Raw genomic sequence first — 13,812 nt, 5'->3', positions numbered from 1 at the left:
TAAAAAATGCCACTTAAAATCACTACTAAATTGGTCTGCTGAGTTCCTAGTTTGAATTTTTTTTGCTCCACCCAAAAGCGACTTCCTTTCCAGCAAACAGATTTTCTAACAAGTGTGATAAATTCTCAACAAGCCACCAGTAATTTTTTTTCATGTCACAAGAGAAAACTATTCTATTATAACTTGAAGTTTTCCCTGAATAGGTCACAGCAGCCTGCTGATGTCAAGGAAGTATTATAGAGGCAAAAGGGAAATGAGCAGAAGTAGCAGCAGCTAGCTCCTATGCTTTTTGTAGTGAAAACATTGTTAGGCAAACAGTCAAAAGCCCTGTCGTAGGGATATCAAGTAAAAGCACCATAATGCAGCATTTTAATATTCCAAAGAACTGTGTCAATGTAACTATTATGTCTTAAGAAATTTTTAAAGTGGATAGCACTGCCACTGCAAATTAATGGGTCTAGGGAAGGACAATAATTAAAACGGACACAACCAAAACCATTATTTACCCACTATTTTGCAGAATAATAATCTGAAAGAAAAACCCAGGAAAGGTAGTGCATAGACATCTTGTGATTTACCCTCAAAAGAGGCACCACAGCTAAACCCTCAGGATCTAGCATGTAAGAGGACAACATCCATGGATCAGATAGTTCTTGTTCTCTGAACGCAGAAAAGGCTACTGAGTATAGAGGAAACCAGAAAACAATTATCAACTGAACTTTACTTACTGTAGTCAAAGGGGTTGGTGTAGGTATAGGAAGCAACCCTGCACCAGGCATCAGGCTTGTCATAGTAGGAGCAGGCGCCAAGAGAGAAAGGGCTTTGGCTTCATCTGGGATTTTACCTGAAGAAGCAAATGAAAGCGTTACACAGAGTTGGAACACTACACAGATGTTACTCTTTCTATGATTTTACAATTACCCTTGCATTTAAAAATGTAATAAATAACAATGAATCTATCTACCAGATCCTTACAAAGAAACAAATAAGAACTTAAGTTTTTCCTTTTACCCTGCTCTACTAGGAAAAACAAAAGTGAGCAAAACTTCAAAGACTAGCAATCTCATTAATGGATTATTATTTTAAAAACTGAATAATGTATACAATTATTTAACACTTTGAGCTATGGGTCACCTGTACTGGAAACTTAATGTTCATGAACCAAACGATATCAAGCATGGACGCTTTCCCAGGGCGGTGTTTTCGCGGTGATCGAAAGTTGTTTTACACATGACAACCGTTCGTGTTGGCTGCATCACTAATAGCACACAGAACATCAGATACAGAAAAGAAGAACATTTTTTAAAGTTTAATCCCCAGAAATGGCAAATAACCAAATCAGTAAAAGAAAAGAAAAAAAAAAAAAACCAAAGTATGTGCTAACTGAAATTTGTGCTTTTTTTTATTCCTTTGGTGCTACCTACTTTGGATGTAAAAATAAATAAAAATAAAATAAAAAATACTGGACTACTGTGACTGTACACAATACATACTACAAGCAAAACTGAAGGTGGAAGAAGGGAAGGCAGAAAAAAATTTAGATTTGTACTGTCTGAGATTCTAAGACACCTCAGTTTACATGAAACTTTGATAAATTAGCTTTAAATTTACTGAGATTGAAGAAAATCATAACTTATCAGCTAAGCAACCTGTATTTTCCCAAAATATGTATTTCCTACTATTTCAACCAGATTATACTCCCCCATCATGCCAGAAGTTTAAGTAATATCTAATCTGAATCAAGCGCAGGTTTCATTCAATATTAGTCACAATCAGACTGCTAAATGAACCCCGAAAATCTTCAAAAAATCAAAAGATTTAATAGTTAAACAATTATGATTACAATTAAATGTACATATTAAATTTGAAAAGCAATTGATTTAAACTGATACAAACATTAAACACTAAACTGAAAAACTACAGAAAGAAGCTCTAATTATACTAGGTTTCTATGAACTATTCAAAATTACTGGCATAATTGTAGATTTGCTATCCAGCTGAACCTTTTGGTATTACCCCATGCACTTTATAATAAAATAAATGCTTTTAAATAAAAGGTATACACACATACTGTGCCAGTGGCTTTTACTGCTTTGGTTCAAACTGTATATCTTTTAACTATAAACCCCCTAACTTCAGGATTTAAAAATTAATATATAAATATTTTTATCAAAAAGCAAAATATGAGGTAAGTTTCAAAACACTGTGCAGTTTTAGCTATACAAGTTCCAATAGACCCCATAGGAAACATACTACTTTAAAAAAATAAAAAGAAGAAAAAAGTGTTGCAAACCTGTTCTACAGATCTGCAGCAAGGACTGAGTTACAGTTGGATATGACCAAAGGACGAAACAAATCTAAATGAAACTTAATTTATATGTAGCATGGGTGGAATAGAAAAGATAAAATAACAGTACCCATTTTTTTTTCCTCATGCTTCCTATTTACATCTATTTTATTTATGTTAAATTTTGAGGCACCTTGCTCCTTAACATGTAACAAACCACTTGAGTTTGCTATCTAAAGGAGAAAAATAGGAAAATTATTAGCACTTAAGAATTAACTGTGCAATAACGACTTCCAGGGCTTTTTAAAAAACATGCATGAATCTGAGTCATCATCACAATGTTCAGTACTCTTTACAGATCTCATTTTGAAGTCAGGCATGCAATGAGAGGTATACCTGATTTGCCTGACTGCTCATGAGTATCAGGTACTTTCCTGCACATCCTGCCTAATATGTAGCTAACTAACAGGCTTCCAAATATACAGTTCCAGCAGCTGTGCATGCAAATTAGGCATAGAATTATGTACCAGTTCTTCTGAAAATTGAAAAACTTAAAAGTGTTTTCAAATGACTAATGAACCAGACCTTATCCTGAACAGCTAGTATCTTGCAATTAACTGGACACTCATGCAGGTTTCTACAAGATCAACAGGCATGGCTCAAGTAAACCCAATGGCAGAAATGGCTCCTAAAGTGGTGTGTCTGCATTCTAATTTAGATCCATGGCCAGTAATATACATAAGTATATGCCTAATTTAAGTAAGTGCTTACATACAGCCAATTCAAAATACACTTAACCAGATGAACTTAAGAGATGCTTAGGCATTTAGCCCTTTTAAATAGGAACTGAGTTAGGCACATAACTAAACAGACAATGAGTCAAGTTCAGAAAGGTACTTAAATACAAGCCTAAACTTTAAGTACACGGGTTATCTTACTGAAATAACTGGAGTTATTCATTTGTTCAAATGTTGCTCAAGGAATCCACTGAACACTTTCGGTTAAGTGCACTGTTACGGCAGTTCAAAGAATGAGTAACATGCATATCTAAATTGTAAAGTTAAGCAGCATTATTTCCAGAATACTTTGGTCCTTCAACAATGTCATGTTTTACTTTAAATACAAAATCTAGTTGGTCAGTTCCATGCCACAAACAAAGGTTTATTTTATTCAAGAATGAGAATGGGTCTACCTTTACAGACAGAACCCTGAAAATTTGCCTGTATATTCAAAGTCTTTTCAAAAGATCCTTCTCCAGTTTTGAAGACCAGGTCAAATTTTTTAACAATTCTACAGAAAACACACTGTTGTGGGGAAAAAAAAGAAAACCTGAAATATCTTGCAAATTTACTTCCCTGTTCTTCAGACAGTTTTGAAAAATAAATTAGAATGTGAGGCCAAATAACCTCACAAGTTACAGGCTTTAAGTTTTGGAGTTTTAGCTCCATGAATTTATTTATAAAAGGAATACAAGCCCACAAAGATAAAACAAAACATGTGGGTTATGCCACAACAAATTAGGACACTTTAGTTTAAGAATAACTGTTTCGTTCTTTAAACTCATGGTATTTAAAAGCTGAATGGAAATGAGGTAAAGATACTTATTTTCTAATGAGGGAAACAGACAAAATAAATATGCCACATCTATACCACATCCTTAGAAAGATTTCTTAGAAGCTCTTGTGTTTAGTAAATTACAGATTCTATGATAATTTATTTATTGATTCTTTACTTTGCAAAGGAATCTGGAAGCAGATGTAGATTAGCTCTGCACTGCCTAGAGACATCTTATGTTTCTTAGGAAATGTACAGTTGCCCTCAACTTGATTATTACTTTTTGTATTAGCAAAGTGCTTAAGAGCCCTAGTCAACCTAGTCCATACCAGAACCCATTTTGCTAAATGCTGAACAGAAGTATCTGCGTTAAGCAAGTACCAATCACAGTATTTTTATCCCCCTCCAAGTGCTTAGAAGAAATTAATTTCCTACTCTTTCTACTTAAACTACATGGTTAATCATCCACCCCAAAACTGCTTCTGCAATAAGTTTGCTTGTTTAAAAATACTTACAGTTCACATCTACTCTAAACATAATTAAAGGAATTGTTATTTTCCTGCTATTTTAAATCAATGGAAAATGCACACTTACAAATAAAATAATTTCTGTGTGATCCAATTCATGATTCTTATTGGATTTAGCAGCAGTGATTAAAATGATTACACCTACTAGCAATTACCTCAACTGCCACAGCTAAATCCAACAGAGATCAGGAAGCAAAGCTCTTCCCAGCTGCAGTGCACAGCCTGGCGCATTACCGGAGTGAAACCAATTGATCCCAATGCAGCTGGCTGGGAAGAGCAATGCCTGAGGACTAGACACACCACCTGGTCCACCACTTCTGTTTCAGGGCTTCCATTTCACAAGAAGTAAGAACGCCATTTAGGGATGAGAACCTTCTCAATCACTCCAGCATGAACTGTCAGGGCTTCTGAGATTGTGAGATGACCGAGAAGACACATTTTTTTCTTCCTTTTTTTTTTTTTTTAAAAGAAAAAACCTCTTCTTGAAATAACCACCACTGGAGCATGTCGAAGGGCAATATACACATACATACACACACACACAGAGAGAACTGATTCAATCTTCCCACAAATAACAGTGTTAAAAGACAATGTGCCTTACATAACACATTCCAACCAAAACTTCAGGCAGCATTTGTACTTATGAGTGGTAAACAGATTGTTCTGAAAATTACAAAAACAAAAGGATGAAATCTTACTGCCACGGACCTCACTGGAGTAAGGTTTCATCAGAAGCAAACAAGTATTTCATGACATTCAATATTCATGAAAGTTGAATTTCAGGAAGAATTAATTTAAACTCTTCGTATCAGACACAAATAGTAAGCCTTCTTTTAAACAGACCGTGCAACCCAAAATAAAACTACTCTGCTGAGAAGACAAATAGCAGAGAAAGATCATGACTTTTCTTCGTAAAGCAAATTTCTCCAGAATTAAGAGTTTCAACTGTCCTTTCCCAAGATAAACTCATAAGGCATAACATACGAAAGAATGATTCTTAAAATGGATATATTTTTTCACTATTCCTGTCTTCTGACACAATGTGCTCATCTGTTGAATTTAGATGCTTAAACGCATTCCAAATCAAATTTATCTGTAATTCACAGCATGAAAATCAATCATATTCTAAATTCTGTGTATACCATCCACCATTCATAAGCAGCTTCAGGTCAACTTCAAAATGAAACACTGTGAACCCTTTACAAAACACCATTTTTACAGAACTGAAGTACCAGTTCACAAGTACAAGGGAAAGAGATTTAACAGAACAAAACAAAAAAAGGGACAAAATAAAATAAAAATAAAAGAAACAAAGGAAAGAAAGCAAAATAAAATAAAAACAGAGACAGGGCGTCCATCTTCAGCAGGCCAGACTTCGATCTCATTTCCCCCATGAAGGTTTCACTTGGCGGCAGGTTTAGTGGCATGGCAAACAATGCCTAACTCAGGCAAGTGTAACAGGTCTGCCTTGGCCAGTCTAGTCATCTAATAATGCACAAATATCACACAGAGAAAACATACAAAACCAAATTAATAGTCAAAATCCATCTACCAGATAATGTGGACATAAAATTTAGAATGATTAGGGTGGCATCTTTGTTTATCTTTCAACCTTTGTGTTCTCAAAGTATAACTTTTAAAGAAAAACCTACCGATACACACACACAAGTCATATTTTGACACTTTAATAATGTTACTTCATTTACAATTACATTTTTGTTAAATTATTTACTAAACGTCACAAAATTGTTTTCATTGTGTAGTAATTCCCTCCTTATACTCCCTTGATTTACCACTGTCTAAATACACTCCAAATTTCAGATTTTATTCTGGTTTTTAAAACCAAGTTTTCAGAGTTCTGTTTTACCTCTCTTCTATGTTCAATTCGGCGCATGAGATGTTTTATTACTGGCACCATTGGCCAGGTGTATAATTTTACCTCCTGGTAGAATACAGCCATCACTACTATTAAAGCCCATGATACACTCCACTGACTCCATTAACAATGCATCATATGACACATAATGAATCAAAACTCTTGCGCTATGGTCTCCAAAGCCATACTTATTCCACACGATAAATTCCTCAGAAAGTTAAACCTATATAAATTCACATCATTATAAATTAAAGTTAGTGACTCTGTTAGGAAGTTACATAGAACCAGCATTCTGACTTTAAAAAAAATTTGAACTCACAACCAAATCACTTGTTCACCTAATTATGCATAAATCTCTGTGAGGTCCAGAATGATTTTGAACAGTGACAATTTTTCTGTAATACGTTTTCTGAGAAATGCCTAATAAGTCAGCTACAAATGGGGTTGGAAAAAGATTTGTCAAAACTTTAATTTTATTCTTCCATTCATTGTCTACCACCAAGAGACACAGGAAAATGGACCTTTACCTGCCCGTTGCCATATCATGTCAGGCAGTAATCTCATCACAAGAAAAACACCAGCAAGTGTTGTTCATTCATTAGGTGGCAATCTTCCCTCTCTGGCAACACTGAACCAGTGTTAAGGTCTTTTCGATGAAATGTAAAACTAAGATCCTGCGTAATTTGTAGTCAATTATTTAGGGGAAATTTTTCAGTAATAAGGACTCTGGTCCCATTAGCCTCTACAGAGCTTCAAGCAGATACAGCAATATCCTCTTTGTGGTTTAAGAACAAGTTCAAAAAATAAAATCAAAAAGCCCCCAAAACAAGGCATAAAAGCAACTAAAAATCTAGGCTTCACAAAGACAAATATATGTGCCAGATGCCCTATTAAGAAGGCTACAAGAATAGGCAGTAGGTCAATACACCCTTTAGTAAAAGTACTTATAGAGTCTATGAGATTTTGGAGACTTGTCAGAGTGTGCAAGGAACATCCCAGACCATTATTTACAACAGCACTAGTCTCATACTATCCAGATCATGATGTGGCAAACATGCCAAAAAGTGGTACTCTGGGACCACTGTTAGCAAACTCCAAGAAGTCAACAGTATTTTTTGAAACAAAGCCTGACTCTTGCAGTTAAGAGAAATTATGTTAACAGGAGGTATTTCTGGACTTGCTACAGTTTATGGTTCAATCATTCTAAATAAAGTTGTTCATGACAAAACAGCTAATATGTTCAAAGTGAAGTTAGGTTTACTCCACCAGCTGGTACGTTTCCACTCCAAAGAGGCAAAAAGTCCAGAACCAAATGGGCAGATCCTCAGTTCCACAGTGATCCCAATGAAGTCAATGGGGCCCTGCCTAAATCCAGCGACATGCCTACCATAGGGCCATGCTTCATATAACTGTATTCAGATCTGGGATATTACACTAACAATATGAACCACGTTGTATTCAACACATAGAAGTATGGCCTCAAAGCTAGTCAAAGGAACACATTTAGTATTCACCAAGCATTTTATTTGACTAAGAGTTTTAAAAATATTTTATGTTCAAAGCATTCTATACAGATCACTGCATTTTTAAAGAGATATCTAAATCCAAAATGGGGTACCAGGATACCTAAGAAAGCCTTTTTATGGCACACAAAGTAATATTTTTCACAATAACAAGAAAGGAAAATTGAATTTTTAAAATTAAACTAGCAGGCAAACACACATATTCAAACAGTAATTATCACCAGGAATGCTAAGTATTTTAGATTAGATTAATCTAAAAAGGCCAAATGCATGTATCACATGTCTACAAGACAAGACTGGGATTCAGTCTAAAAAAAAGGAAAAATAATCAGTATCTTAAAAAACCCAAACAAACAAACCAAAAAACCCCACCACACCAAAGGTGATACATTAAGATCCAAACTGCAATGTTATCAGTGCCAGGAAATTGCCTAATCTTTTCAGTGCTCCATTGACTTCAGTGAGAACTCTGTGTTAGAATAAGCTTGCCAATACAAACCATATTGAAGGGAATTATTTTACCTTCTTTTACTTCAAAATATGTAATAACCATGGAAAATTGAATTATCCTAATTTAAATCAACTGTCTTTTTTCTAATGCTGAATTTCAATTCAATCTACATAACTGGGTTTCTTCATTTAATTTTCAATTTTGTTTCAAGACTTTTTTTCAAAAAGCAATAAAATAAAATAAAATAACAACAGAGCACCACCTCTTTACATGGAAAGCTTAAAACAATTAGCAGACACGACAAAGACCAACATTACAGAGTAATATCTAAAATACTAACCTTCTGCACAGGGCACAACTATCAAAGCTCTGTCAATAAAAACCGTGTTAGTTAGATGCTGGGCCACACCAACACTCGATGCTTCACGAAACTTAATATAACATACTTTGGAGGAAAAAGCAAGAGGTGCGTTGCTGCAAGATAAAAGGAAAAAAACAATTAGTCACATTGAATAATTCTATGCATGTATTTTTAGCCATTACTCCTTAATAAAAAAATAGGGTTTTAGCCAAAAAAAAATAGGGTTCTAGCCAAAAGGCTAGAGTATAGAAATTTACTAATTTACCTACCTACTATGTCACTGAAAAAAGCATAGCATAGCACCTCCTCCTTTTTAATGGAAACTTACAGAAGCCAAAATCCCAAATTAACAAGGATAATTTTCTTTTTCTTTTCTTGCTAAACAACATTGACCAGTACATTCCAAATTACTACTGTAAGTAGCATATTTACTTCACATGTTTGTCAAGTAAATAATTTATAGCTTATCTTTTTTCCTCCAAATAATCCTTGTTTAAGAAAGTCAAACAAGCAGACCAGTCATTTTTCAATGGGTCCTTCAGATATTAGCCCATAATAACAGACACGTTCTTAGGTCTTTTCATTAATTCTTATTAAGATAAAAAAGCAGTTCTAGAGAGTTTTTTCAAATGTTAGGTGTTAGTTCACTAATGTAACAAAAATCCTTTTTATCATCTGCCTTAGTTTGGCTTAATGTAGTACAAGATAACACTGGAGGAGGTAGGAGGAATTCGCTATTCGGCTAGAAGAAGGAAGAAAATTTGTAATTTGCTTTTCCATTATAAAGTATACCAACAGAGACGTCAGAAAGCACAACACATAAACATTGTACCTTGATCAAAACCAAAGAAGTTTGCTTTAAGAAATGCATTCCCTAGTCAAGGTTTGTAACTTTTATACAATCAGTTTATTTCTTCATATGAAGGAAGTACAGGTGAAATCTTCAAAGAGTGAATGCAATAGGGTATTGCTGGAACATCAGCAATTTCCATTTGAAAAGACCATCTGCCTTCTAGCAAAGTAGTAACTCATGCAAAATACACTGCATAAACTGTTTCATCCTGACCCTCCCTCAGCTGAAACAGAAACACTTGTCAAGTTCCTGGAAGTACCAAGAAGCAATTCAAGTTTAGCCCAACCCATCTTGTAGTCCCTCAAATTCCAAGCAGGTACTCCCAAAGTTGTTGTTGGAAATAATTAGACTTTATTATTTAAATACAAGCTCAGAAGTTTTAGACACATTATTTCATCATACGAATTGCACAGATGAACCAAGAACTTAGTCTGAGGCAGGCAGACTGGTATATTTCTGGTTACTAGAAGGGTAACACATAGGCAAAATATCTAGGGAGCCAGTCAGCTTCAGAATGGCATTCAGAAACACTTATGATGGAAAATTCTGTGCAAACAGATACACTGAGGAGGCAAAAGTAAACTGGGAGTGAGAGACACATAAATATGAAAGTCAACTTTATACAATTTAGAAAAACATTGCAAGATGACTACATTTCTTCTGCCCATTTGTTTTGTTTGTTAGTGGCCAATGTTTTCACAGTTTCAAGTTTCCACATTCAGGAAGGAAAAAATCGTATAGAATGGCTTCTGAGCCACCTGTAAGGTCTTGGTTCAGAACAGTTTCCAACATCAGAGGTGGCAGCGAGCTATGACCTCAGCACTCAGCAGAAATGTTTGCATATAAGTTTTAGTCCTACATATTCTGAAAAGCCAGACTTTGATCACTGCAAAGATTGGGTTTTTTATGGCCACAGGGGTTTTTTGTTTGTTTAGGTTTGCTGGCGGAAGGGTGGAAGGGGGTGGGGGGGGGTGGGGGGGGGGTGGGGGGGGTGAGGAGAGTGTGTTTTGGGTTTGTTGTTGTTTGGGGTTTGTTTGTGTTTAAATACACATGCCAGTGTTACAACACAGATAGCTGAAGCCTCCACTAAAGATTCTGCGGTGCAGACTGTTGAAGACTCCTAACATCTCTTGTTTTTTTCTTTTTTGTTTTCATTGCTAACTCAAGAATGTAACTCTGTTCCAGGCAGTTCCAGACCCCATAAATAATCCTTATAAATAAATTTCAGCATCTATAGAGCCATCTCTGACAAGTGTATTTTTTATAATATTCTCCCCCCTTATTTCCTGGATGTCAATCACAAAAGCTATGTGGAAAGTATGTTAAAAAATATTAATATCAGAACATTGCTGCCAACAAGGCTCTAAAAACAAGTCTTGACACAAAGTGTTTTCTGAAGGTTATGAAGAAGAAATTCTCTAAAAGAAGACCACATCTGCTGAAAACACATCAATGCTGCATCTACATCACAGGAGATGATTAAGACCCAAAAAATCTTAAGTTCCAAAATGTTTCATAGTGATCGAGTCTTCTCCTTTTACGAAGTGGGCCTCCTAAGCCTCCCCAGGAAGCTCCTTAGGAAATTTTTCTTAAAACAGAAAAGTCCTATTCTGTTTTAATTCCTTTTGTTTCATTTTTTTCTGCTAACCTTTTCTGAGGCTGAATTGAAGTAGAGTCATAGATTTCTTCCTAAGGTTGCAAAGCACCAATGCAAAAAAGCAACTCCTACATCTCTGATTCAAGGTTACTATAATCCAGTTTCCTTAGGAAAGCAAGAAAACTCAAAAAAGAAAGAAATAACTACATAGTATTCAGACATTTACGTCATTTTTGTTCTCCTCCCAACAGAGTAACAACCAACCAAAAATATTTCCTAAGAATACCTATTCTGAAAGCAACAGTGAAAAATCAAATAAAAGACTACAGAACATTCCTCTAAGGGTCCGGATTTTCTCAGGGTCATGGTGGTGGAGCAGACAACAGAAATTAGTAACTTATCAAAATAAGATGCTACGGAATAATTGTGCAGACGACATTTAAATAAGGCTGTGTGTGTTTTATCTCACAGGCCTCATCTATACTGCAGTCACCGCAGGATATAACGAAGTCCAAGAAACACTTGTGTGTTCTAGCCTCCAAGACCACTCCAAACCACCCAGAACCAAACAGTATTACACGGCAGGGCTTTCAACACCTAACGGAGACAGCTTGTGCCTCCCTGTTTTCAAACACCTCATTCTGCAAAAATCCAACTGTTGCTCAATGAAGCTTTTCAATACTTAACTGTTCAAAAATACTCTTACAGCCACATTTGAAGGCTTATTGCAACAAATATAACTTTGAAGGTTCTCTGAAACACAGACTTCACATGGGTGACAAGCGTAACACAAATGCATGACTGGGACTAAGAATCTGATTACAGATGTCACTGGTCTTCTAGTAAGCCAAAAAACAACTCCAAGCTGTATGAATGGTTGGCATACTGGAGTACATACCCAAGGCAAAAGGCCTGTCACACCCTGCAAACCAGCTTCGGATTTCAACTGTACTGCAAACTGAAAGTGATCTATAAAAACTGGTCTCAGTCTTGCTCAGAACTGTGAGAAAAAGAAGCCACACTTTTCTCCTCACAAAAGTCAACAGAAAGGTACCAAATTAATACTTTCTTGAACACATCTTGTAAATTTAAATACAAGTAACTTTAGGCTATTAAAAGCAACACACAACAAAGAGACAAGTTTCAGGGAATATTCTACAGAGCAAGGAACACAATATGCCCTCTCATGCCCTTGCATATTCAAATGTTGGCATCATCACGCAAGCGTGGTTTCTCGGAGACCTTCTGCACATGCAGGCTTACAGGAGACTTCCTTCCTACCTTCTTAATGGCCTCTGTGCACTCCCACTTGAGAAAACTTAGTAAGCACTGGAAGTTTTGCAAATGGCAAACTGAGGAGCGCTTGTTGAACAGTGACAGCAATTCTCCACTCCCAACATGGGAATTCAGATCCCTAACCAAATCAGGACCATACACAGGTATTCAAAACTTCAGGAGTTTGTCCTCAGACTTAGTGACAAAATATCACTGTAGCTGACAGGGAAGCCACCCTCTTCTACACAGAAGTGGTAAAACCACATGGAGGCCCTGGTGTAGTAACAACTCTTAGTACGTAAACTAACTCTCTACAGAGGCTGCAGTCGTATTATTTTCTGTTCTCGTTGACTTTTTCATCCTATCTACCCATAATTTTTCCAAGTCATTTTCATACACATCTGTAGCTTGTCTTTACAATATTTAAGTCTTTAGCTTCAGGAAGAAACCAGAACTCCTTTAGTAAAACTAGAAACCTGCAATTCAGTCACCCTGCTTTCCTCAAGATGTAAGCAAAAGGGAAAATACTACATGTACAAGTAAATTAAGAAACCAAATAACACAGAAATCGTATTTTCAAAAAGGATTTTACAATCATCCCTTACTTTCATTTCTGAGTGTCTTTTATATAAAGTTGGTTGGAAAAAAAAAAAAAAGGCAAATTCTCAAAGGGTCTCTGAAAATCCTTCTTCTCAAGGTTAAAGCTCTACTTATGGGACAGGGAAGAAGAAATGACCAAAAGGCTTGGTAATGAAGTGGAATAAAAGGGGTCTGTGAGCACTGAAAGCCACCTATGGCAGTCTGTAAGAGACAAGTCTTACAAGGAAAGGGTTAAAAAACTCTCATGAAGTCTAAGTTTCCTGTGCAAATTTTTGACACCAGTGACCAACCAGGTTAAACCAATACAGCAGACAGATGCAGCACGATGAAAGATAAACTCTGCTAGTCTCTTTAAGATCTGATAATCATATACAAATTAAGAGTGAAATGAGTGGATTTAAAAAAAAAAAAAACCACAACCCTTTTCCCACCTCCACATAACTTACACTTGTTTACTGATGTTATTCAAGGTCCACAAATAGGTGCTTTCCATTTTTAGATTAAAGTTTCAGTGGAAAGCCTTCCAGAGAGCAGAACAGTATATAGTTGTACAATCAAATCAAATTTGAAATTTTCTTGTAAGAAAATAAGTAAATATAGAAACCAGCCACCAGTAACAAGCATCTCTGACCCACTGAAAGATGATTCACGTTAATGGTTTTTCAATTAAAAGAAACACTGCTTTCAGTGCCAATGAAGCCTCACTGACAAGTAGCTAAAATTGGGATGATGACCATATGGAAACAACTTCTTCAGTGCCAAGAGTTTCCAATGCCCTCAACACTGAATCTGAAGGTAGACTACTCGCAGTTCACATATACCTCTTTGGAACATAACAGTAATAATAAAGTAGCATTTACTGCCAGCTGCATAAAGTGTGAAAGCCTCTAATACACAAGACAAAAACT

General features: G+C 35.8%; 1 protein-coding gene across 6 annotated transcripts in view; it reads right to left on the bottom strand.

Moving 5' to 3' along the window:
- Positions 1-13,812, bottom strand: part of SREK1 (splicing regulatory glutamic acid and lysine rich protein 1) — a 37,654-nt gene that overhangs the window by 18,875 nt on the left and 4,967 nt on the right. For 3 of the 6 annotated variants that reach the window (XM_075727047.1, XM_075727048.1, XM_075727049.1), the window contains exons 2-3: positions 8,559-8,692; positions 729-844 (exon numbers count right to left, since the gene is read on the bottom strand). In XM_075727047.1, the coding sequence (XP_075583162.1) occupies positions 729-844; positions 8,559-8,692 (250 nt within the window). Of the gene's footprint in view, positions 1-728; positions 845-1,134; positions 5,854-8,558; positions 8,693-13,812 lie in introns of those variants that run through there. The other 3 variants (XM_075727051.1, XM_075727050.1, XM_075727052.1) reach the window with 3 other exon arrangements.

Source organism: Pelecanus crispus, chromosome Z (genome assembly GCF_030463565.1).
Source record: "Pelecanus crispus isolate bPelCri1 chromosome Z, bPelCri1.pri, whole genome shotgun sequence".
NCBI lineage: Eukaryota > Metazoa > Chordata > Aves > Pelecaniformes > Pelecanidae > Pelecanus > Pelecanus crispus.
The sequence above is the reverse complement of the archived record's forward strand: the minus strand, read 5'-3'. Positions and strand labels throughout refer to the sequence as shown.